At 42.3% G+C, this 22,775-nt stretch overlaps 2 protein-coding genes across 8 annotated transcripts in view; one reads left to right on the top strand and one right to left on the bottom strand.

Moving 5' to 3' along the window:
- CUNH1orf226 (chromosome unknown C1orf226 homolog) overlaps positions 1–4,630 on the top strand; it is a 281,545-nt gene extending 276,915 nt beyond the window's left edge. For all 7 annotated transcript variants that reach the window (XM_013149255.2, XM_063253570.1, XM_063253571.1 and 4 more), the window contains 2 exons: positions 147–474; positions 1,184–4,630. In XM_013149255.2, the coding sequence (XP_013004709.2) occupies positions 147–474; positions 1,184–1,679 (824 nt within the window). In that variant the 3' untranslated portion in view covers positions 1,680–4,630. The remainder of the gene's footprint in view (positions 1–146; positions 475–1,183) is intronic.
- Positions 4,631–12,326: 7,696 nt separating this feature from the next.
- Sh2d1b (SH2 domain containing 1B) overlaps positions 12,327–22,775 on the bottom strand; it is a 32,000-nt gene continuing 21,551 nt past the window's right edge. Inside the window, exons 2-4 of the mRNA XM_063253576.1 lie at positions 19,370–19,433; positions 16,712–16,877; positions 12,327–15,237 (exon numbers count right to left, since the gene is read on the bottom strand). Of these exons, the coding sequence (XP_063109646.1) occupies positions 15,206–15,237; positions 16,712–16,877; positions 19,370–19,433 (262 nt within the window). The 3' untranslated portion in view covers positions 12,327–15,205. The remainder of the gene's footprint in view (positions 15,238–16,711; positions 16,878–19,369; positions 19,434–22,775) is intronic.

A 22,775-nucleotide genomic window follows, 5' to 3' on the forward strand; every position in this document is an offset into this window, starting at 1 on the left:
CTGCTGGCTGTTTCTTGAATGTTTCCAAAGGCTTATGGAGTTACAAGTTTAGGGAGTGGTGTAAAGATAGGAAAGTAGAGTAATAAGATTCCAGGTCCTCCTCTTCCCTGCTCATCCATTTCTTTTGCTCCCCTCTTTGTTCATAGTTGACCACAGCATGTTTGAGAATTTGAACACAGCCCTGACTCCAAAGCTGCAGTCAAGTCACTCCTTCCCTCATTTGTCCAGGCCTGTGGCCTCCAGCTCTGCCACCCTGAGCTCTGCAGAACCTGGTGGGCCAGGACTAAGGGTGGGCAGCAGCCAGCATCTCAAGAACCTGGGCAAAGCCATGGGGGCCAAAGTCAATGACCTCCTGCGGAGAAAGGAGCCCTCCACCGTGGGCGATGTGGGTGTGATGGAGATCAACAAGACCGCTGGAGCCCACCTAGCTGGTGGGATTGATGTGGCATTGGGAGCCAGCCCGGAGGAGGAAAGGTGAGCCTTCCCCTCCACACCCCCACCTGGTAGCCCCCTTGAAGAAGTGGTCCATGGGCAAACTGAAATGCACCAGGGGACAATGCCATGGGGTATGGATGTGAACTGGTCAACTGAAGGAAAGCTAAAAGACTGGGCCATGTTCCCGGACCCAGCTCCAGCCTCCATGACCATAGGAACATGTCCTAGGCACTGGTCTACACTCTTTAGTACATTGTTTTGTTGACCAGGGAGGTAGATTCTGTTTTCATTTTGCAGGTGACTTAAGTACAGAGTTGTAAAATGAGTAGCTGGAGATCACAGAGCTGGAGTCAAACACACGTGTTGCCTAGAAGCTCCCTAATGGTTTCTGATGCTCAGCCACACCTGAGAGCCTTTGCTCTAGATGAGACTCCCTGGTGTAGGGACAGAGCAGCCTGCTGCTGCCCTCCCGTTCTTCCCCTGCCTATTGACAGGCTCCCTCATTTTAAGCACCTATGCCTGTGAGACATCATGCAGTTGTGGGGCTTTGGGTAGGTTTTAGTATGACACAAATCTCTGGGATCTTTATCCTGTCTTTACCCTAAAGTCAGAATAAAAGCCCAACGCAAGAGATATTTGTTGGGTGGGTGAGTTGAAGGTGCAACTGGAGTTAAAGAATAAAAATGCAACATGGATGGGTGTGTTGCCACCCATAAAGCTTATGTGTTTATTGTCCTCAACCTCGCAGGTCGCCTTCAGAAGCTTTCCCTCGGCTGGATCCCCCACCCCCCGTAACCAAGAAGCGAACCCCTCGAGCCCTGAAGACCACCCAGGACATGCTGATTTCTTCGCAGCCTGTCCTGAGCAGTCTGGAGTATGGGACTGAGCTGTCACCCGGGCAGCCCCAGGACTCTCCTCCCACTGCCCAGCCCATCTCAGCAGATGCTTTGCCACCAGAAGCCACTGTGGAAATGGGAAATAGGGGCGAGGCCCTGGCCAATGGCGAGGTATCCCTGTCCATACCTGACCTAATCCACAAGGACAGCCAGGATGAGTCCAAGCTAAAGGCGACAGAACACAGAAGAGCCTCGTCCTCTGGCCTCATCGAGAGGAATGGCCTCAAACTCAGCTTGAGCCCCATCAGCCTGGCTGAGTCCTGGGAAGACAGCAACCCCTGTCCTCGGGCACGGACCTCCAGCCTAGACAATGAGGGCCCTCACCCAGACCTGCTGTCCTTTGAGTAGCCCCTCTTCTCCTCCCTGCCCAGCACGCATCTCCCTCCTGCTTTCTCCCCCACTGCCCATGGGCCATTGCCCCAGCTCCGCCATGCCCTTAGTCTTCCTCGCATGAGACTCAGCAGGGAGCCGACTCTCCACACATGGGGCCAGAAGCCCACAAGTCTTCCCAGTGAAAGAATCTGTCTGAAGAATGGCAAAAGGACTTGGGTGCCATCTCTGATCCTAACTTTCCATTAACTCCCCACGTGTTGGCTGCAGCCTTTGGAGCCTGCAGCTCCTGGTTTATCCTAGCTTCCCACTGAATTGCAGGTCCTCAGCCTGGATGATGGATCTTGCAGGAATCCTTTTGCCCACCTCCTATCTGCTGTCTTCTCCTTTCTTTCCCATTTTCCTGGTTCCTTCTCTCTCCATGGTGGCCTCAGGAAGAATGAGGCTGGGTGAGGAGTGATGGTTTGGCTTGATGATGAGGCCTGGCCTGGAAAGCCACCCTGACCACAGCCCAGCCATGGCTCCCCCTGGTCCCATGACAGTGTGGGACCCTGGTTGCCATTTTCCCTGTGCCCCTAGAGTGGGACCACATGAGGTGCTTACCGGGCCTGAGACCTTGCGAGGTCACTCCAGGATTGAACCTCTTGCCCAGCGCTATCAGAAGTTTTCCCCATTCAGTCAGATGTTAGATGAAGAATAAAGTCCTCGCCCCTCTTGGAGAAGTACTTGGGAAAGCGTTGTGTCTGAGCTGGGGCTCCATGCAAAGAAGAACAATCAGGCTACCTTTGCTGTGTGTAAAGACAGGGCTAGGCAGGTCCCGGCAGGAACACAGAGGATGTTCTAGATTTGTTTTGAGAGGAGAGCCCGGACACTCGGGAGTAGGCCTAGGAGAACCAGAAGTAGAGATGGTAGAGAGAGGAGTAAAGCCAGGACATAAAAGAACGTCACTGGGGATGAGAGCAGCTTGTCAGGGTCACTCCTCCACCCCAGCCCAGAATGAGGCCATGCAGGGCCTGGGTAAGTGCAAGAGCCAGGGTGAAGTATGTGAGAGGTTGAGATGTGATGAGAATTGTGGTGGGAACTACTTTTAATTCAGCAGTAGGTGCTCTTGGGGCTCGTGCTGAAGTTGCTGAGTATCCGGCAGTGCTGAGCACTCTTGGAGGGGCCTCTGGTCTGCACCTCACTTATCCTTATGCCCCTGGTCCTCCTCTGTGCCCGTTCCCAGTACCTGGGTGAGGAGAGACCAACAGGGTTCACCCAACCTTGCTTAGCTGGTTGCTGCCCTCCTGGGTTAACCTTTTGTGTTCCTGTCTCCACCAGGGGGCATATCATGTTGTCTTCCTGTGGCCAGGCGATGCCGAAGTGATCCCAGCCAAGTGGGCCTTTGCAGGAAGAGGAGGACATCTCTTTTCTTGAACAAAGGGGCCAGTGCTCAGGAGAAGGCTGGCAGTGGCACAGCCACCCGGGTCAGGCTCTTCCAGCAGTCTTCCTCCTGTGATTCCTGCGGCCTCCCCACTTCTTCTGTTCATTGTGTGGCTTCCCACCCATGAGCTCTAGGATACCCAGGACTCACGTCTCAATTCATCACTGAGCTTTTGCTTCCCTTCCCACTACCTCTGCCATACAGAACCTCTGTGCCAACTCCTGCAGAACTGCCTCAGTGGGGTTGCTGGGATGTGGGTACCTTCCTGCATTCTTGCTTCTGCAGTTGTGTGACTTCAGCTCCACCCCCAAACCCCCTGTCTTCCATTGCTCCACAAGCAGGGCTTCACCACCTACTCCCTGCGAAGTCCTGTACCTTCCCCATTCACGAGGGTCCATGCAGCTGGTGGAGTGATCAGGGCTGTCAGTGCATGGTGCATTCTGCCTTACTCCAAGAGCATCCTAAAGATATGATATCTGGCCACGGGGTTGGACTACCATTTGGGGTTCTATGAGGTTTCCTGAAACAGTTTGGGGCTTTACCCCAAACACACAGATGTGGGGATATGCAAACAGATACAAAACATGCATCCGGGAGCAAGCTTGGTTTCACCTGATCTCTGTACGAAATGCTTGGTTTGTTCTTCTTATGGGAAACTACAGATGCCTGCCTCAGGCTGATGGTAGAGTAGCCAGAAATGGCTGGTGCTGGCTCCAGCTTGCCATGCCACACTCAGGCTGCTCCTGGGTTATCTGGCCCTCAGGCCCAGATTAGCCAAAGGATCTCACCAGCTTATCCCAGGATCAGCATCACCCAGAGTTCTTCAGACTCGTATCTGAACTAAGATACCCTAAGCACCTGGGTCAACCTCTAGCTGCCTACAGCTTGGCCGTCCACCTCCCATGGAGGGGACACAGCTGTCTCAGGAGTCCCTCTGACACTGAGCCTGGTTTTAGATGATGAAGATGTTGCCTGCAGATGTGCTTCGGAATAAGTGCTGTCTAGGGTAGAGTGGGAACAACTTCCACAGATCCTGCTGAGTACCTCCGTTCAGACCAGTTCTTGCATCCGAAGCCCCACGAGGTGCTGTGTCTGATTTTCCTGTGGTTGCAACATGGCTACCTGACCCCACACATCCCTGTTAGCAAGACCAGTTTCCAGAGAGAGCTTGGTCATTGGGAAGCCCTGTCCACAGGAGGGCAAGACAACGAGGACTGAAGGAGCCCGTTGTCTCTGTCCATTGCCCCCCACGCTTACCATAAGCACTTGCTCCGCTGCCCTGCACAAGGTGAGCTTCCAGAACCCGGCAGGAGGTTAGTCCCCTCCCCGCTCACATAGAGAGAAACATATCTTGTGGGTGATAGGAAGAAACGTGTTTGCAATCAATGCCAGCTTTTTTAAAGAACAAATTTGGCCCCAGGTTGGAAGAGGAGCAAGTTAACAGATTTATTCTGAGTATTTTTTAGAGAGTTCATATTTATATTTTTAGAAATTTTTCTGGTAGAAGGAAATTGCACAATAAAGTGATTTGGTTTGGTTTGCTGGCTTTGGTTTTTCCCTTCCTGACTGCTGGGGAGAAGTGGTTTCCTGAAGGCTGAGTGGAGAGCATTGGCATTTTGCTCTGGAAGTTTGGAGGAGTGAGAAATAGGGAATAAAAATGTGAGGCATATGAGCATTGCTGAGGAACCACCAGCCTGACACCTCTGTTGGGGACTGCAGTTTCTAGGGGTATACTGCCACTGTTCCCCTGACAGACTGATTTGGTGAGAGTGTCTGCACCTTTGGCTGGCTCAGGGAGACGAACAGTATGTGCACAGGTAAGATCTTTCTGGGACAGAATACCAATGACTCTTGGGTCATCCTCTAGGCCACCGATTCTCAGCCTAGGTCCACATCCTGCTTACACCAAGAAAGACAAGGAGCTGTGTATTCATTTGTGTACTTTCTTTCCAAGAGGGACCAGTGCTCAAACAGGTCAGCATCAGTAAACAGCAAAATACCCAGAGTTGCAGACTTAGTGACTGCTGAAAAATTGCTCACAGGGGCCACCTGAACTGGGACGGCCTTGACATTCACTTGTTGAGAGAAAATGGCTGGGACAAGAGTTGCCTGATACTCTTTGTCCCTTTGTGACACTTTGGGCCATCAGATCCAAGGAACAGAGGACTCACACAAGAGAAAGGGCCAGACGTTTAATGTCCTGAAAAGGAAGAAAATGGAGAAGAGAACGAGAAGGGACTTCTGAACTGTCTGTTCACAGAAGCCACACGCATTTCCAAAGGAAGGAAGATGAGTCCTTTGTGTCCTACCCTTGCCTTTGCCGCCATGACTGTGTCAGGTGGATCCTACCATTCAGCATCTGGGGTCCCTCTGACGTCACAGCAGGAGGCTCTCTGGTGTGAAACATGGTCTGCAGGCTTTTCTGCATCAGTTCCACTCCTGCACATGGTTTCTCAGAGCAAGTATGAGAAGCAAACCACTAGGCCTTCCAAGTGTGCTTGCTTTCCTTGCAGTAGGGCACAACATATTGTTCTGGGAGGTGAGACAAACCCAGCATGGGCAAAGGCACTAAAAATACAATAGCAGTATTTTCCTTTGAGATGGTGCTCCAGTGACTATTCTTTGGGCAACCTCTTCTATTGGATGGCTTCAGGAGTTGCTTCTGTGGTCATTCAGGTGTGAAATCTATCTCTCCCGTGCCTTCCTTTCCTACCATTATTATTCAACACTCTGCTAATCAACAGCCACTAGTCTAGAAGCTGAGGGTGAAGATGCATTTATTCAACCAGTATATCCAAATTCCTGCCTATCACAAGCTGAGTGCTGTCCAGAGTGGTGACTTTGGTGGGAATGACGTAGGACTCTCTACACTGATGTGTTAAAGGGCTGCAGGAATGCCAAAGAGGGACAATTAATTTCAGATGGAAAAGCAATCATTTCCTCTAGGCTGACAGCAGTTGCTGAAGGAAACACAACCAGAGGTCATTGGGGAACAGTTCTTTTTTTGTTATTTTGGTTTGCTTTGGTACCAGGAATCGAACTCATGACCTAGGGCTTGCGAGGCAGGCATTTATGCCGCTGAGCTAACTCCCCGGCTAGGGAACATTTCTTTCCCATAGTGTGAATAGTACTGGTGGGGAACCCCAGCTGATGGTAAATTTATGGAATTAGCTCATTAGAACTGCACCTTGAAGACTGCCCCAAAGGCAGAGAAATCTTTCTAGGTCAGATCCCTTAGATTGTGGAATCCTTTGGAGGTCAGAATCCTGGGAGTGTCCTGAACATCTGTCCTCTCAGCCCTGTGCTGCTCACTCGCCCAGGTCAGCCTGACTGTGATAGCACGAGGCAAATGCTTCCCGTTGAGATTTTGACCCTGGGGATCCCAATGGGCTTCATTCATGCTGCAATGCTCCCACCCCAGGGCTTAGAACACCCCACCTGGAGCCCCTCACTGTGACTCCCTGTGAGAGGGAACATCTGCCTCCCCTGAAAAGCCCCGTAAGTGCAGATGGCATTTAATGTCTCTCATCTCCCAAGGAAGTCTGCTCCGGAAACTTCAAGTTGTCCAGTGAGAGCTTCTTGGAGTCCTTCACCCCCAGGACCCTCTCCTCCTCGTTGCCATTTGCACGGGAGGCATGTGATAAAACCCTAAGTCCCAGCGCTGACTTCCCACTAATGAGAAAATTCCTCTGCTTTCTGTATCTAGGGACTGACCCTCCTGAGACACAAATCCTCTTTGTGTCCAGCTTATCTCCAGCTGCTGCCATGATAAATAGTCCAGCTCAAGGGAGCCGGGGGAAGCTCCATTCCGTGCAACTTGGTTATTAACACAGCCGGGGAAGCGAGCTTAAGGATCAAGTCAACGCACACCAGGCTGCATTCTCTCTCATGGGAGTTGCCTAAGGAATCTGTCAGTTAGATAGAGCAGGAAACATTGCCAGTGTTTTCCCTTTGCCATCGACATTTTTTAAATCCCAAAACAAAGAGCAACCTCCAGCAAACTGCAACTTGTTTTAATTTTTTTTAAAAAAATTTTTTTACTGTGTTTAAGTCAGCTGTTTCTAGTGCCATCTGCTTAGCTATCTTCCTCCTTAAATCGTCCTCCATGGTTGCCACCTTATTTTTTCCAGGCTTGTGTTTATTATGTAACTCCTGTTGACTTGGTCTGATGTTCAAATGCATCCTGGTGCTCAGCCTGCTTTTAGCAGTGGTTTGGGCTGGTCCGGACCTCCCTGAGACAGCAGCTGTCCTCATGGATGGACGAGAGTGAGCTGCAGCAGCCCTGGAAAGGCTAGGCAATTCGACAAAGTGGAAAAGTCCCCTCTCTATCCTAAGCCTGCTGGGGACAGACCTGCTTGCTGTACAGGAAAGCTCAGAGCACGTCAGGACTCCCCATCTTGTATCATCTTCCTGGCCAGCTCCTGGTACCAGGAGAACCCTGCCCCAGTCCACCCTCCGTGCTGCATTTCAATCTGTTTTTTCTAATTTTTGCTTTTTAAAAAATTTTTTTTAAATAAAAGAAATAATACAGAATTTCAAAAATATAAGAAATTAACACTAGTTAATATATTGCATATTGTTATCTTAGAAGTTGCTTTTCAGGTTACAAGATTTAGACATGGAAAAATGATCAATCAAACAATGAAAGTACAGATTATTCTTGCATTGCAATCTTGAGTACTCTGCATCGAGAAGGGTCACCGCACATGTAAATGTTCCTTGGACCTGGCCCACGAGTGACAGTTCTAGGATCTGAACCTTCTGGAGAGGCTGCATCAGCCATCTGGTAGTGAAATACAGCTCAGAGGTGAGGCTGGGGTTAGCAGCAGCCCTGTTCACCTGGCCCTGCTCAACCTGCGACTCTGAAGGTAGTTTATGTTGTGACCAGCAGAGGGAGTCTTGCCGTGGAGCCCATGAGCCATGTTAGGTCCTCAGCCCTCTAGGGCATCCTTAGCCTCCATGCAGCTGCACCTGCCGTGGCCTCCTCTGCTGCAGGAGGTAAGGACTCCCATCAGCTCAGCTACTTCCAGGCCTTTGTTCAAGGCGGTCTGTTTACCTGGCTCCTACTTCCATCATGTTAACTCATCAAATTTCAACCCAAGCATCTCTTCTTCCATGATTGCTTCTCCGACCTAACCTCCACACCTCTCCCGTCCTAGCATCCTACATGTTCCTCCATTGTGACATTTGCCACATGGCACCATGAGTAGCCAACTCTCATTGTTCCCCAGTCTCTTGGCCTGGGGTCCACACCTTCCTCATCTCTGGCTCCTCCATTCACAGCAGTGTCTGCCAAGTCACAGGAGTTTGCAAAGGTGTGATTGAACTGAACTAAACTCAAGGAACTTAGGGTTTAATTTCTGTGTGTACAACAGGCCAGGCAGGGCTCAATAGGGTCTGGGGTGGACAAGAGCTATCTCCTTCAGTCTGTCTTCCACAAGTGGTTTTTGTATCTGATCATGAGCTGCACAACGAAGGGCTATTGGAAATCATTTTCAAAATGGAAAATGATTAATGGGCTGATGCATAGCTAACTCATTTATCTCCAGCCAAAGCCTTCATTAATTCTGTTCCCCGAACAGGTGCCACTTAGCCACACAGCTGGCAGGAGCAGGCACATATGTCCAGCAGAATGTGAGACGAGTTGCATTTCAGTACCAGCCACCTGCCTAACCTGGTAGCTGCTTCTGAGTTCCACTTCTTAATGTTATACTTTACCATTCAAGGCACTGCTATTAATTACTGTTGTATCTCTAAAGCTCCCATGTACTCCAGGGATTGTTCCAATCAATTTGTATACATCATTTCTTGTTTTTCTGAGTAACTTTGTGGGGATATCTTAATAAGCCTGTTTGGTTCTTTTCAGATACAGGTAGTGTTTAAAGAGGTCCATTAGTCCTCATATCTTGGGAGGTGGATGTCTCAGTCCCATTTTTGTGGAGCTTAGGAATAGTAAGAAGCAGAACCATCCCAGAAGTCCTAGGCTTTCAGATCTGAGGAATAGTCACCCACCCACAGCTCTCCTCAGTTTCCATCCCAATGTGATGAAGAATTTCAGGAAATATTCATGGCTTTTAAGTATCTTTTTTGACTGCAATCTTCTTCAAGGATAAAATGTAACTTCGTTGAACTCCGAATATTCATGTGGAATGCACATGTGAAGACCCCTCCCCTGACCTCTTGTTTGGAAGACGAGGAAGTAAGAATGGTCCTAATCTTTCAGCTGGTGACTCCTGCAGTGTGCTCTCCTGGAGTCACCTCCATAACCCTAATGAAGGCAGTCAGTATCCTCGTTTTGAGATGTGTCTGACCAAAGGTGTCGGGATTATAAACACTTTTCTAACAGTCACGCTGCCAGTAAGTGACAGAGCTGGCAACAGTTCCTCTGAGAGACGTTCATTTTTAAGGGTTTAGATAAGTCATCGATTCCGAACTGCAAAAATTTCCTTCTGAAAGAGGAGTGATGGGAGTGATTTTATCTCAAGCTCAGAGAAAGCTGGATCAAACCCTAATCTTGCTAGAGATACTGGAAATGAAACTTTCCATTGAGAGGTGAGTACTGTTTGGAAAATACCTGACAAAAGAATCGGGTTTTATAGCTATCATGATTACTCCGTAGTGCTTAAAAAAGTGATACCGGTTTTTGATGACTGTCTGACCTCTTGTGGTTGGATGTGGGTATTACAGTTTCTGGTCTCCTGCCAAAGGAAAATTTTCATCACAAAGTTAACAGGACTTTCTAAAATAAATACTACCTCCCGTTTAAAGAGGCTTGTAGTTTTCCTAAGACCATTCACTACATAATATGTGGAGAAGGAAATAAATTAGATGATACTTCTTGACAAGGAATGGAGAAGAAATAAAAGGAGAGAAAAATCTTTGAGAAAAGCGTGAGAATTCTTTACAAGTAACAAAAGATTGAAATACTGGAAATGAAATAGTGTAGAGTTCCAAACTGAACAGAGAAGGGAACACTCACAGACACACTGTGATGAAATTTAAGAGCATAAGGATGGAGCAACTTTTTATAAAATTTTCAGAATAAAATATCAGCTACGGAGAACCCAGCTGTCATTACATATTCTCAATAAGAAATCCACACACAAAGTGATAGAGCCTTAAGCTTGCCTATAGTTTTGAAGGAAGACAACTGTAAGCCTACAACTTGCAGATTAGTTCAACTACTGTTCAAATGAGTCTAAAGATGCCATAGGACATGTACAACTGCAAAAAGGCTCTGCTCAAGCCCAGCTTTAATGAGAATCCTGAATAATTGGAAGGATACAAAATCTTCTTGCAGTAAATGAGCCAGAGAGAAGAAAAATAAAGTCAGGAAAATAGCACATATTTTGAAAAATGTAAGAAGCAAAAAAGGCTAGTTGGCTCACAAGCTTATTGCAATTTAAATGATAAAGGATCCAAAAGGAATAGACAATCATAATTAAAGTTTTAGATATCACAAAGTCAAGTAAGATTTGTGATAGAAGGCAAATGAGAGTAGCCATTTATAACACTGTAGAGAAAAAGAAAAATTTGAGTCTGTACAAGTAGCCATCAAAATTGTTAAGTAGAGCTTTCAAATTATTGCCGAGAAATTTTATTTACTCAATAGATATCAGAAAAGAAAAATTACAATAAATAGCCAGAAGGCAGTAAGAGGGCAGAAATGAATCCCAGCTGGATAAATTATCGTTAGTTGAAGTGCACAGAACTCACCAAACAAAAGGAGGAAATCTTGTTTTGGAAACAGATTAGATCCAGCAATATTTTGTTTACAGAAGACAGAGATAAAAGATATGAAAAACTTTGAAAATGAAGAGATAAAAAATTGTACACTGGGAAACTATAAATGAAACCAGAGGAGTAATTTTAGTATGACATGAAGTATAAAGGCAAAAATCAAAACAATAAAAAGAATACTTCATCAAAACAAAGAAACAGATCAAGATGAGAAAATATTTATAAAAATACATACATGTAAGAATGCAACTTCAAGCCAATTTAAATGAGAACAATAACAAAAACAATAAAGACAAATCCATGTCACAACTATTGGAACAGAAAAACGAAGGTCTTTCATATAGTGAGTTAAATTGGGAGATCTATTTCTCTTCAACTCAGATCAAATAGGTAAAAAAAAATCAGCACGTTTATGAAACTATTCACATCACCTATAATCCTGAACACATCATGCAATAATTTACAGGATACTTCAGACATATCAGGTTCAAGGAAGGAAGGAACCCTCCAAAGGGGAAATCAACCTGTTACCTAATTTTAATACAACTTAGTTAGAAAGTTGTCCTAAAATGAGAACTACAAACGCATATTTGAAGACAACTACAAGCTACCAAACAGCCCTTGGGTGCAAATGTGTTGTCATGGGAGTTAAAATACTCTGCCTGAGCAATAGGTCCTATTAAAAATTTGTAGGGTAGAGCTAATGCAGTACTTTGAGCTAAATCCATAGCTTTAAACATATTATTCCAAAACAATTCACATGAGCCCCTAAAATGAGTGAAATAAAGAATAACAACCTAAAATCAATAACAGAAAAGATTAACAAACCAAAAGCTGGACTTGAAAGTACTAATGAAATTGATTGATAAAAACTAAACCAAAAATAAGATACAGATTAAAGGAGATATTATTGTCACAGTAGGAGCATTAAATGATAAAAAGTACAATTATATTTGTGGAAGCTTAAAGAATATGGAAAAATGCCTAGAGAAATAATGTGAAAATTGGCAAGATAACCTAATTAACCAGTAAGTATTAAAGATACTTATGTAGTAATAAAAGACTTCCTCCTCTTCAGAGCTTCAATTTTATAAGAAAATAATTTAAAATTCCATGAACAGGTAATCCTCAACTTACAAAATTATTCAGAAAATAGATAAAGGAATAAGACTTTAATTCACTTGTGTGATAAAGTGAACCAATGCATCACTGCATTCAGTAAATTATACTTCAATTTCCTCTATGAAGTTTAAGGCAAAAATCAGTCCAACTGTTTATTAAATGTAGTACTAGAACATTATCAAGCTAAGCCATGTAAGGATACTGTGATAGCAATAGTATTAACTTAGTAACTTAACTCTATAATTCAGTGTAGATGAGAGAAACATGACTGTCTCAATAGATGTAAAAAGACACAATAATTTTCAAAACTGCTTGGACAAAAATTCTAAAAGAGCCTCAAGGAAGGCTCTTTATTTAACACAACAAATATCATACTTAAATGGAGAAAGTGTCTAAGCATCCTTTATAATATTGCAAACAACACAAGAATGTTCGCTGTCATGACTGCTCACCAGCATACACTGGAAGCCTGAGACAATGAAGTCAGCATTAAAAATAAATAAGAAGTGTAAGCATTGAAAGAGAGCAAAATACTCCTATTTATGAATGATGGATCATTTACATAGAAAATACCATAGACTGAGCAGGTAAACCAGTAGATCTAATGAGACAGTAAATATTTTGCCACCACCATAGACTATTGGAAATGTAACACAATATAGGACATAGTTTATAACAACCAAAAAATTCGGAATTAATCTAACAGATTACCTAACACTTTTATGGTGAAAATTTATAATTCCATAAAATAAAAACAATGTCCCAATAAGTGGATGTGGAATATTGACACCAGGAAAAATGCAAGAATGCCAGTTCTGTCCTAATTACTCCACTCATTAATGCCAAATTCATCCAAAATTACAGCAAAAGATTTTGAGCAATTTAATATATTTATTCTAAAATATACATGGAGCAATCAATGTCCAAAAGTTACTGTCAGCTTTGAAAAATAAGAGGGCACTTATTATACTTATTAGACATTAAGTTATTAAGACAAAATAATAAGACAAGCGATAAGTAATTGTCCCCAAAGCCAGGCTGGCCGTGTGCTTGTGGTATAATATTGTACAGAGAAGGAACCACAATCTGGGGGCAGGGAGTGAATTATTAAGCAGAATGAAAACTGACTCAATAGATTTGGAGAAACACATAGCTAGATTCTTACCTCTTACTAATGCAAAAGTTAACCCTGGATTCCCAATTTACACAACAGACATCTGTTGAACGTCTAGTTTATATGAAAGACTTCTCTGGACACTGGCAATACACCAATAAAAAAGAGAAAAGTCTTGCCACTGTTAACAGACTAAGGAAGGTAACATCATAAAAACAACAGAAGGAAATATAATTTTCTCATGATTTCAGAGTGGGGAAGACTTCTTTCTTCAGCACAAACCAAAAAAAAAAAAAAAAAAAAAAAAAAAAAAACCACAAAGTGTAAGGCAAAAAAATATTTTCTGGGTTTGCTGACACCATAATTAAGTCTGAACAGTCTTTGTGGCCCACCCAAACACTGAAGAAAGTCTCGCAGCTTCATAAGGAGCCCTGTGCAAGGCTGCTCATCATAGCACTGCTTCTGATAGCAGGAGATCTGAAGTGACTTGGTGTCTCCTTCCTCAGGCCTCTGAGTGGGACTGCATTTTTTTTATTTAAAGGAAAAAAAAAACCAAAACAGTATAAGGGCACAAGTAATACAGAATTACAAAAAAAAAAAAACAGTAAGAAATCACTAGTTAATAGATTACATATTGTCATCTTAGAAATAGTTGTTCAAGTTACAGGATTAAAGCATACAAAGTGGACATTCAAACAGTGAGACTACAAACAGTTGTGTTCAGTGAACCAACAAAAACTCAGTAATATGGTCATCTATCTTAACACACCTAAACACACTTGCAGTTGTATCCTTTAGAGCACATTTGTTCTCCTCTCTTTTTTACAACAAAATTTACACATTTTGGGTTTTATTACTCCCATAGTTCTTATTTTTTTTTTGAAGAAAATAAAACCAAATATGACAAAACAAAGCATGGGACCTCATTTCACTTCTTCTCTACGTGGTAGTAGTCAAGGATGTTGTGACCCAAGAATTCACAATGAGCTAGCCACAGTGTCATTCTATGTTATCTGGAAATCTAGAGTTCCTCTGTTTAACAACTTTTAAAGTAAGAACAAGGGCATGAAATGAACCACTATGGTTTGAAGATGGGTAAGAGCAAGGACATGGAATTGGTTGACATGCCAGGCTACCAGACCTGATAAATTCACTAGACCCTAAAGCTAAATTGACTAAATCTTCAGAAATGTGTTCTTAGTCCGATAATTTATATGAATGGGGCCATTGATCCCTGTGGCAAATATTTCCACAACGTGGTGGACACAAAGGCCACCCAACCATGCTTGAATGGCACTTAGGACCTAGGTGGGAATTGGGATCATACTTAGAAGGGTATCTTTAAGATAACCCCAGTGTACAGAGCCACATCCATACTGTGGAAGGGATTAGCACGCATAAATTGTATTAAGCAAAATAAAGGAAAAGTGCATCTAGAGCAGGAGCAGGAAGATCAAAATGAGAGAAAAGAAAAAAAGACTGGAGGAGAACACTCCAGGCTGAAGGCAGAAGGGGTGGTGGGTAGATCAAGACCCTCGCCATGATGAAGACCAGAACAGGGAGCTACAGACAGCGTGGTGGGAGGCTAAGACCTTGTGCTGACCTGAGCACATTTCCATTGCTCCTCCATTCTCCAACTCTACCTGACAAAACCAGGCTCAACAAAAAGAGTACAACGGTGTGCATCACTCCACCCAACCACTTGTCTTAGAGATGAAGACACTGAGCCCTAGATTAAAGGGAGAGATTTGTCAAAAGACACAGTCACTGGGCTGGAATTTAGGGCTCTGAACTCATTGCCAAATGCTCTTTCCTCTGTCTGGAGCTGCCCCTCTACCTGTTGGAAAGCAGGTGTCTACTGTGATGTAATGAAATATTTAAGCGCCAGGGAGAGGAGGTTCGGGCTGTCTCACTCCAAGAAAAGAAGAGAGAGAAGTGCAGAAGACTCTGGAACTTCCTGTGCTGTATGTCTGTGAGGTGGAGGTGTGGCTGGGAGGCAGAAGATCTTCAGTTCATCAAACCAGGAGAGTCTCTAGTGTCCACTACAGTTTGTTGTTACAGACCAACACTTGCAGGAGAACTGTGTCACCAGTGACCACTGTACCCCATTTCTTCTTTCACTGGCTTTGTCCACTCTCCTCATCTTCAAGGCAAGAGTTCTACATAATCCCCATTCTCTGCGGGAGAAAGCAGAGATCAGCCGTGAGACTACGCCTAGAAGTCACATCAACCAACCCCACTCAAGGGAAAGAAGACTAGGACATAGGGCAATCTTGATGCCACATAAAAGTGACATTGGCAAGGGCTTTCCTGGAGAAGATTCTTTTATAAGCCAAGTCTCAGTTGCCAGCACCAGCAGGAAACCTGTGCCGTCTCCAGAGTAAGAGTAGCTGAACGCTGTTCTAAGGAGGTGAAGGGGAGGAGAATGGGTTGATGGGAGGCTATTTCCCCATTTGCAGGTGGGTATCTGGAGGCTTGCTCTGCCAGTGCTGAGCCTCCAGAAATGGGGTACAGTGCTCACTGGTGACACAGTTCTCCAGCATAGACAGGTGGTGTGCTGAGGCTCTCTCCCAGTTCTTGGGAATGGTCTCACAGTGGGTCTTTCTCCTCTTTGGATTTGTGATTATTTTGTTATTGCTTAGACAAACACTTGCCACCACCCTTCTCACCTCTAGAAACTCATCTGGATTTGCCCAGGGGCCGCAGCTTAGGCACATTCCTTGGTTTCTACCTCTGCCACCTTTTATGCCGCTTAGCGCAAAATAGCTACAGAGTACAGGATACAGCTGTAGCAGAACCCAGCTGATTGGCACCAAGGAGCACACACTCCTGCATGGTGCTGGGAGGACAGAGAAACAACGGAGGGGGCGTATTTTAAGCATTAACACTCCATCCTTAGTTTTGCTGGGGGAGATGAGAACCTTGATGGGCAGATGTCCCTAAGAACTCTGTCCTCACTGGTTAGCACACCTGCCTCGATCGCCATCACCTGCCATCAGCAAGAGCTGTGGTCCTTTTCACTGAGAATGTAGCCACGTCTTTCACTACGGAATATCAGGATCAAACCATAAATGTCTCTGGAAATCCAAGTTCAATCCACATTGCATTTCCATTGATACATACTAGATTCTTTTCTGAGGGCAGATTTCAAGGGTTTAGGCTAATCAAGAGTGATATGAACTGATAGTTCTTGGCGGAGACTGCCTGCCCTCACATTTCCTGACCATCTTTCATCCTCCACTGTGGCTTCATACCTTTAGGAATGCGTCTGAAATAATTTGTCACCTATCTCTTTATAAATGAAGATTATCAAATATTGAGTAAACTGTGACAGAATAAGTCTTCAGGACAGAGTTGAAGTGTTTTTCTCATTTAAAAATCTGCCCATTTATTCCCAAACTTGAGTGATTTGCTCAAGGTCAGAGAGTTAACTTGAAATCATCTGTTTACCTAGGGACCACTTTTGCTTCCCTGGTTCTATGTCTTGGCTACCTTCGGGGACTGCAACACTGGTTCTCAACAAAGTGGAAATTGTCTTAGTATGACTCTTTTCAGAAGTAATGTCATAGAAAAGAGCATCTCTTTGTATAGATTCTGCAAAGAAGACCTTAGGTGAAATTGGGATTGAGATTCCTTTCTGAACACTTTTACCATAAAGATTTTCCGAGGCTAATTGTGATGTCCTGTGTCTCAGACCGAGGCTGGGTCTGTTAATTGGCTTTGAAAGATGAAACACAAGTCCTTGATCTGGTTTTTCAAATTTGGAGACCAATTCCTTCAGGGTTGGAAAGATCATTTTTCGAGCACCTTCCGTATTCTGCAAAAATACAACAAAAGGGATCACTCGGCATCATGCAATTGTGTATGAAATGTGACACTTCTTGAAACAGTGGTTTTAAGGGATGCTTCTAGGTTGACAAACTGAAAACAAGAAGCCAGCAGTTCATGCAGAAGAGCACATACCAACTGCCATTGACAGAAACAGTGGGTTTGTTTGGTGGGACTGGAGGCTGAACTGCTTAGTGCCTTCACACTGAGCTACGTCCGTAATCCCTTCTCATTATTTATTTTGAAGCAGAGTCTTGTTCATGACCCTGACCAGAAATTCTTTATTTTTAAGGCCAATAAACTAACTGGTCCAAAGGTCCTCAACCCAGTCTGCAGTGTGGCATGAGACTAGTCCTTGGCAAGTTTGTTCTTGTTTCAGATATATTTTAAAGGGTGTCCCTCTGAGACCTTGTGTCAGAGTCTGTGCCACCATGGTGCCAGGCTTTGTTATTGAGGGGGGGCTAACAGAGGTGGACTTCTGATGGGAAATTCAAGATACACAATGTGCATGCTCAGTGAATTCAGAATTTCCATGTGAGAAGAATAAGGTCAAAGAAAGGTCCCAATCCAAACTGCAAGTAGGACCCAGGTGTGGTAGCACACACCTATAATCCCAGCACTTGGAAGGCTGAGGCAGGAGGTTTGCCGAGGGTTTGAGGCCAACCTGAACTACAGAGCAGGACCCTCTCACAGAAAACACAAGGAAACAAAAAAAATTTTTGAAATCAGAAACATCAACATGACCCAGTTAAGTTGTAAATAGTTGACTTCTCTGCCAGCTAGAAGTCAAATGCTCCTTTCTGGTATAATCTTACAGACATAATTTAAAAATGAGGAATTTGCTCCCTCTGTTCTTCTGTATTTGGCTTTCTTGAGTGTCACTGTGGTTCTCATATGGCCATCATGTCAGGTGATGGTCGGGACATTTTGACATGCTGCATGGTTAACCACTGTAATACCTGCCGTGGGAGCTGGTCCTTTTACATAGTCACTTTAACCCAAACATCTCTAGTAAAATGTCCCTTTGCATCTGAGTTAGAACAGTGTACAGGCCTCTCTGTCCAAACAAGAGACAAAAGAGAGGACTGAGGAATTTTCCAGAATTTCCTGGTGTATGCAAGTGAAGAAAGAAATGGTTTAAAATAAGTTGCATTTTAGAAGACATTTTATTTTGAAATAACTTCAGAATCAGAAAAGCTGTGAAACTATTGAGCAACAAAAATTCTTACGTGTATTCTTCACCCTCACACTAAATATTAACACCTTTTATTTGCTTTTTATTGTTTACTTTTAAATATATGTACATATATCTGCATGTGTATATACATATTATATACATACTCTTTTTAAAAAAAAATCTTTCTAGGGTTAAACTACAGACATGAGATCCCTCTAAGTCTAAGCCACGTTAGGATTTTCAAAAGGTAAAAGTGTTTCCTGCCAGCACTAAAATGACTAAGAGCAGGAAATTAACCTGATCCTGTATTATTTGCTAGTCTTTTACAAATTTTTTTTTCAAATTTTCCAAATGTCTCAAGACTGTCCTTTACAGCAAAAAAAAGTTATAGTCCTAAATTGTTTGAGAATCACTGAATTGTCTGTTCTCTTTCAGATAGTCACAATGAACACAAGCATATTGAAGATTCTGAGAAGCACTGTAGTTAAAAATTTTGCTTTACCTTTTATGTAAAATTTTGGGGAAAGATTATTTCAAGATTCTTTGTTGGTAACTAAAGGTCTATTACACTTAATGTGCTTTCTTAAAGCAACTGACTAAATTCAGGAAAAGCAAAAAGATTTTCTGTTCATTTCTCAGCAAACCAGAAAAATTAAACAACTCTGTAATGCTTGCAGTTACCTGATATGCCCTTTATAACCATGGAATACGTTTAAATTTCTGAACATTCATATTTGTATCTCTCCTAACTTCCCCTTCCACATCCATTCTGCATCATTGTCTGTCCCCCACCTTTACTTTCCCCCCACTACTTAATTTTCAATTAGCAATAATTGTACCTCAGATAAAACTTATTGGCTATGATACTGCCACTACTTAGGACTGAACACAAAGACTACTAAGTCACACTCCCAACTCTTAAAAAAATTTTTGTTTGCTTTGAGGACAGGCCTCACTTGGAACTTGCAAACTTCCTGCCTCAGCCTCCTGAGTAGCTGAGATTACAGATGTACACTAGGTGTCTGGCTTAATTTTCTAATTTAGCAGTGGTTTGAATGGACTACAGGTTAGAATAGTTGACCAATAGAGGAAGTAGAGTTAGATGCTTCTGCACTCTAGAATTACAGTAGGATTATTCCAGTGTGGAACCCAAATCTGATGCCTCCTAGTTCTCTCAAAAAAGATAAAGATAACCATTGATCTGGCTGCTAAGTCTATGTGGTACTTCCCTTTTAGAAAAGATGGTCTCAGGTTCCCCTCTCCAAATCTTTGTCTCATTGTGGGAGGAGCTTCTATAGTCTTACCTGTATGTTGTAATACCCATGTTTCACTTTGAAGATTCGGTATGTGTAGACACAATTGTTAAACCTGTGGAAAGATTACTGAGTGAATCATAATGTTCTTATATACACATCCTGACCACACCTTGCGTTACATTTTATATGCCTTCATCAATCTTAGATCCCAAAAGAGACTGATCAGTTTTGGGCCCTCTTATTCATGGTAATTTGAAATGACAAGACTTATTGAGGAGATGGCAGCCTGCACTCTAGAGAAGAGGATAAGAGCAGGGATTCCATGGCCTTGATATGTATGTTCCTGTGATTCTTTCACTAGTTGTTATAACATACAAAGCACCGCTGAGCTGTGCCTTGGCTATTTGGTGGACGACTACCTCTTGATTGCATTCAAGATAATATAACTAAAAGAGAATTGCTGCTAATTTTGTCCAACCAAATAATAGATTGTGTCTTGCCCCTTATTGAAACATGATCCTTGGACTAAACCATCTAATCATAATTTAGATAACAAAGCTAGTCTAGCAATTTTCAAAGCAAGAGGTAGCATAAATTCCACATTTCTTCAATTTCAAAATATCATCCATCATAAGGCACATTATCAACTTTACAATAGCTCTCTGGGAGAAGAATGTACCTATTAAATGTCTCCACCAAGCATTGGAAATATTCTGACACAATATTAGCATCATAGAAATATTAGCTCACAGCAGTATCAGAATCAAAGACAGCAGTGAGAATCAAAGACATTGATACTAGGTTCAAACTCTGCTTGATGGTCCCCCCCACCCCCTGCACCTGTGCCAAAGAATCAAAGTGACTGATCTTAAGGCCACTTTGGTCTTAAGAATCAAAGTGACTGATCTTAAAGCCAGCTTAAGGTCTAGGTACCACTCTGCAGGGGATTTCATCAGCTGATCAGAGGCTTTGGCAATGGACTTCAAATCCCATTTCTTCTTATAGCATTTCCTGGATCAAGAATATGAAAACAGGTATCCCTAAATTACCTGGCAAGCAACAAAATGTTTTATATGAGTCCTTGTCTACATGTGGTAAATTAAATTATCCTACAGTTTGGATATTTTTTTTAAAGAACTATTGTTGAAGTTAGGTTCCAAACAAAAACTATACATTGGTTGGTTGCATAATTTTCGGTATAACTATCATATAATTGATGTTAAATTCTTAAAATAAATTCATTTACTTTAATTAAACTATCAAATTATAAGCCTAAGAAAATCCTCACTAGAAGAACATTGAAAAAGAACATAAAAAGTGGGTGTTCTGTATCAGCCTAAAAGCCATATACTCCAAGCTGTAAAGACAGATGTGGCTCAAGGATAGTCTTTTTTGGGAAGTATTTAAAATGAAATAACAAGCCACGTTGCAGGAATGCTTTCTAAGAAAATGACTTGTTAAACTTGTGATACCGATATGCATTTAATTTGTTAAAAACCATTATAAGACATTATAGATCCATGAGATTAGTATCTACATTATGTGATGCTAAGTTTTGACTATTTTTAAACCTTATATTTAATAATAATTGGTCATTTATCTAAACATTGAAATGGATTGACTATTAAATATTTTTTCTTGTGTTGAAATCTACAAGTTGAGATCTTTTAAAATACATTTTATTTAACAAAAGACTAAACAAAACAGAAAATGGGTAGAAATAATACATATTTTCAAAGAAAAAATAAACAGTAAGAAATCACTAGTGGATGATTACAGATTGTCCTCTTATAAATAGTTATTCAAGATACTAAAGTGGAGCATGTAAAGAGGGGATTCAAACAGTGAGACTGCAACCAGTTCTGTTCAGCTATCCAACAAAAACTTAGAAATATGGTTATCAATCCTATACACTTAAACATACATGCAGTTATCCATATCTTTAATTATGTTGATATTGAATAAACCCAAGCGGGCTAATATCACTCTGAACAAAGAATAATACTATTGTTAGATTTCACATTATGACACTCAAGGATCAGTACTGGGTACTTTAGTGTCTCTTTTTCTTCAAAGTATCTGTTCATTTCATCATGTGTCATAAGATCAGTTCTCATAAACTGTTTATAGATTCTTAACATGCACGAGTGTTAACATATTTCTATCCTTTCTATATTAGAGAGAGACAAACAAAACAAAGCAAGACAAAACAAAACATATTCCTATAAACACATGAAACGAAAAAGACATATAAGACCATTGTACAAGGAGTTCTACCATAGTTCCTGTGTTGTCTCTTTATCTTCAATAGAATTGGCTATATTATCAGACATAGTATAATTGGATATATCAGTACATAACAGTATTAATAAAAACACAACTTTGTATATAGTATAAAACTTCAAAAACAGGCAGTTATCAAACCAGAATGTGTATCGTAGAGTCTTGTCATCTTCAGTGTAGTTGCCTATACTCTCAGACTTGATACCATCAGTCATATCAGTTTTGAATAAAATCTGTCAATACCAAACAGCAATCAAACAAATCAGATTTAAATATCAGTAATAATAAAACAGTATAAGTCATACAGGGATCCAGATTAAGATAACAGGAAATTAAAGATGATTACTATGCTATATTCTGATTTTTTTGGATAGCTGTCTGTGCCCTCAAATCTAATGCCAGTAGACAAACTGGGACAGAATAAAATCTATCAAAAAAAAAGAGAATAAAATCTATCTAAGCAGAGTGGTGGGAGTAATGTGGGTTTTAAATCCTGATACACTATTAACAATATCTTTTGCCATCTTTTTTAAGACTCTCCCTCCCCTTTCACTTCCCCAGGTACACTGTGCATTTTTGAAGAAGACCCTTGGTTTTAAATTGGTGGGGGGGGACCTGCTATTTACCTAAGTGTTTCTGAACCTTCTCTCTCCTGGACTTGATCTCTAATTGTATTCTTTTACCTATTAAAGCCTGTCTTTCCAACCTATCCACAAATACTAGTCTATTTGCCCCTATTACTCTCTGGTTCTCTGTCACATAGAGCACTATTTTCTCATATTTGATTTTCAGTCCATGTACTCTTTTTCATGTTAATTATATTTTCTATAAATAGCATCTCGGTAGACCCTGCTTCCTGATCTACTGCACGTGTTTTTTTTTTAATTTAGTGTATCAATGCCATCTATATTAGAGATTATAATCAACCTTCTCTGCTTCATTTCTGTTATGCTCTTTTTTTTTGGCCATCAGTTGTCTGCTTATCTTCTTCATTCTGTTTCCTTTTCCATTCATTGAGGCCTCTCTGCTGCTGTTCCTGGAATCCTAGTACTTTTCTCTCTCTCTCTAGAATGCCCTGCAGTATTCTCTGTAGAGTTGGATTGGTGGTTGCGAATTTCCCAAGTTCCTCTTTGTCTTGGAAGCATCTTGTTTCTCCATTAATTTCTAGAGA

Source organism: Cavia porcellus, unplaced genomic scaffold (genome assembly GCF_034190915.1).
Source record: "Cavia porcellus strain 051 isolate PalLab524CR breed Dunkin Hartley unplaced genomic scaffold, mCavPor4.1 scaffold_7, whole genome shotgun sequence".
Classification (NCBI taxonomy): Eukaryota; Metazoa; Chordata; class Mammalia; order Rodentia; family Caviidae; genus Cavia; species Cavia porcellus.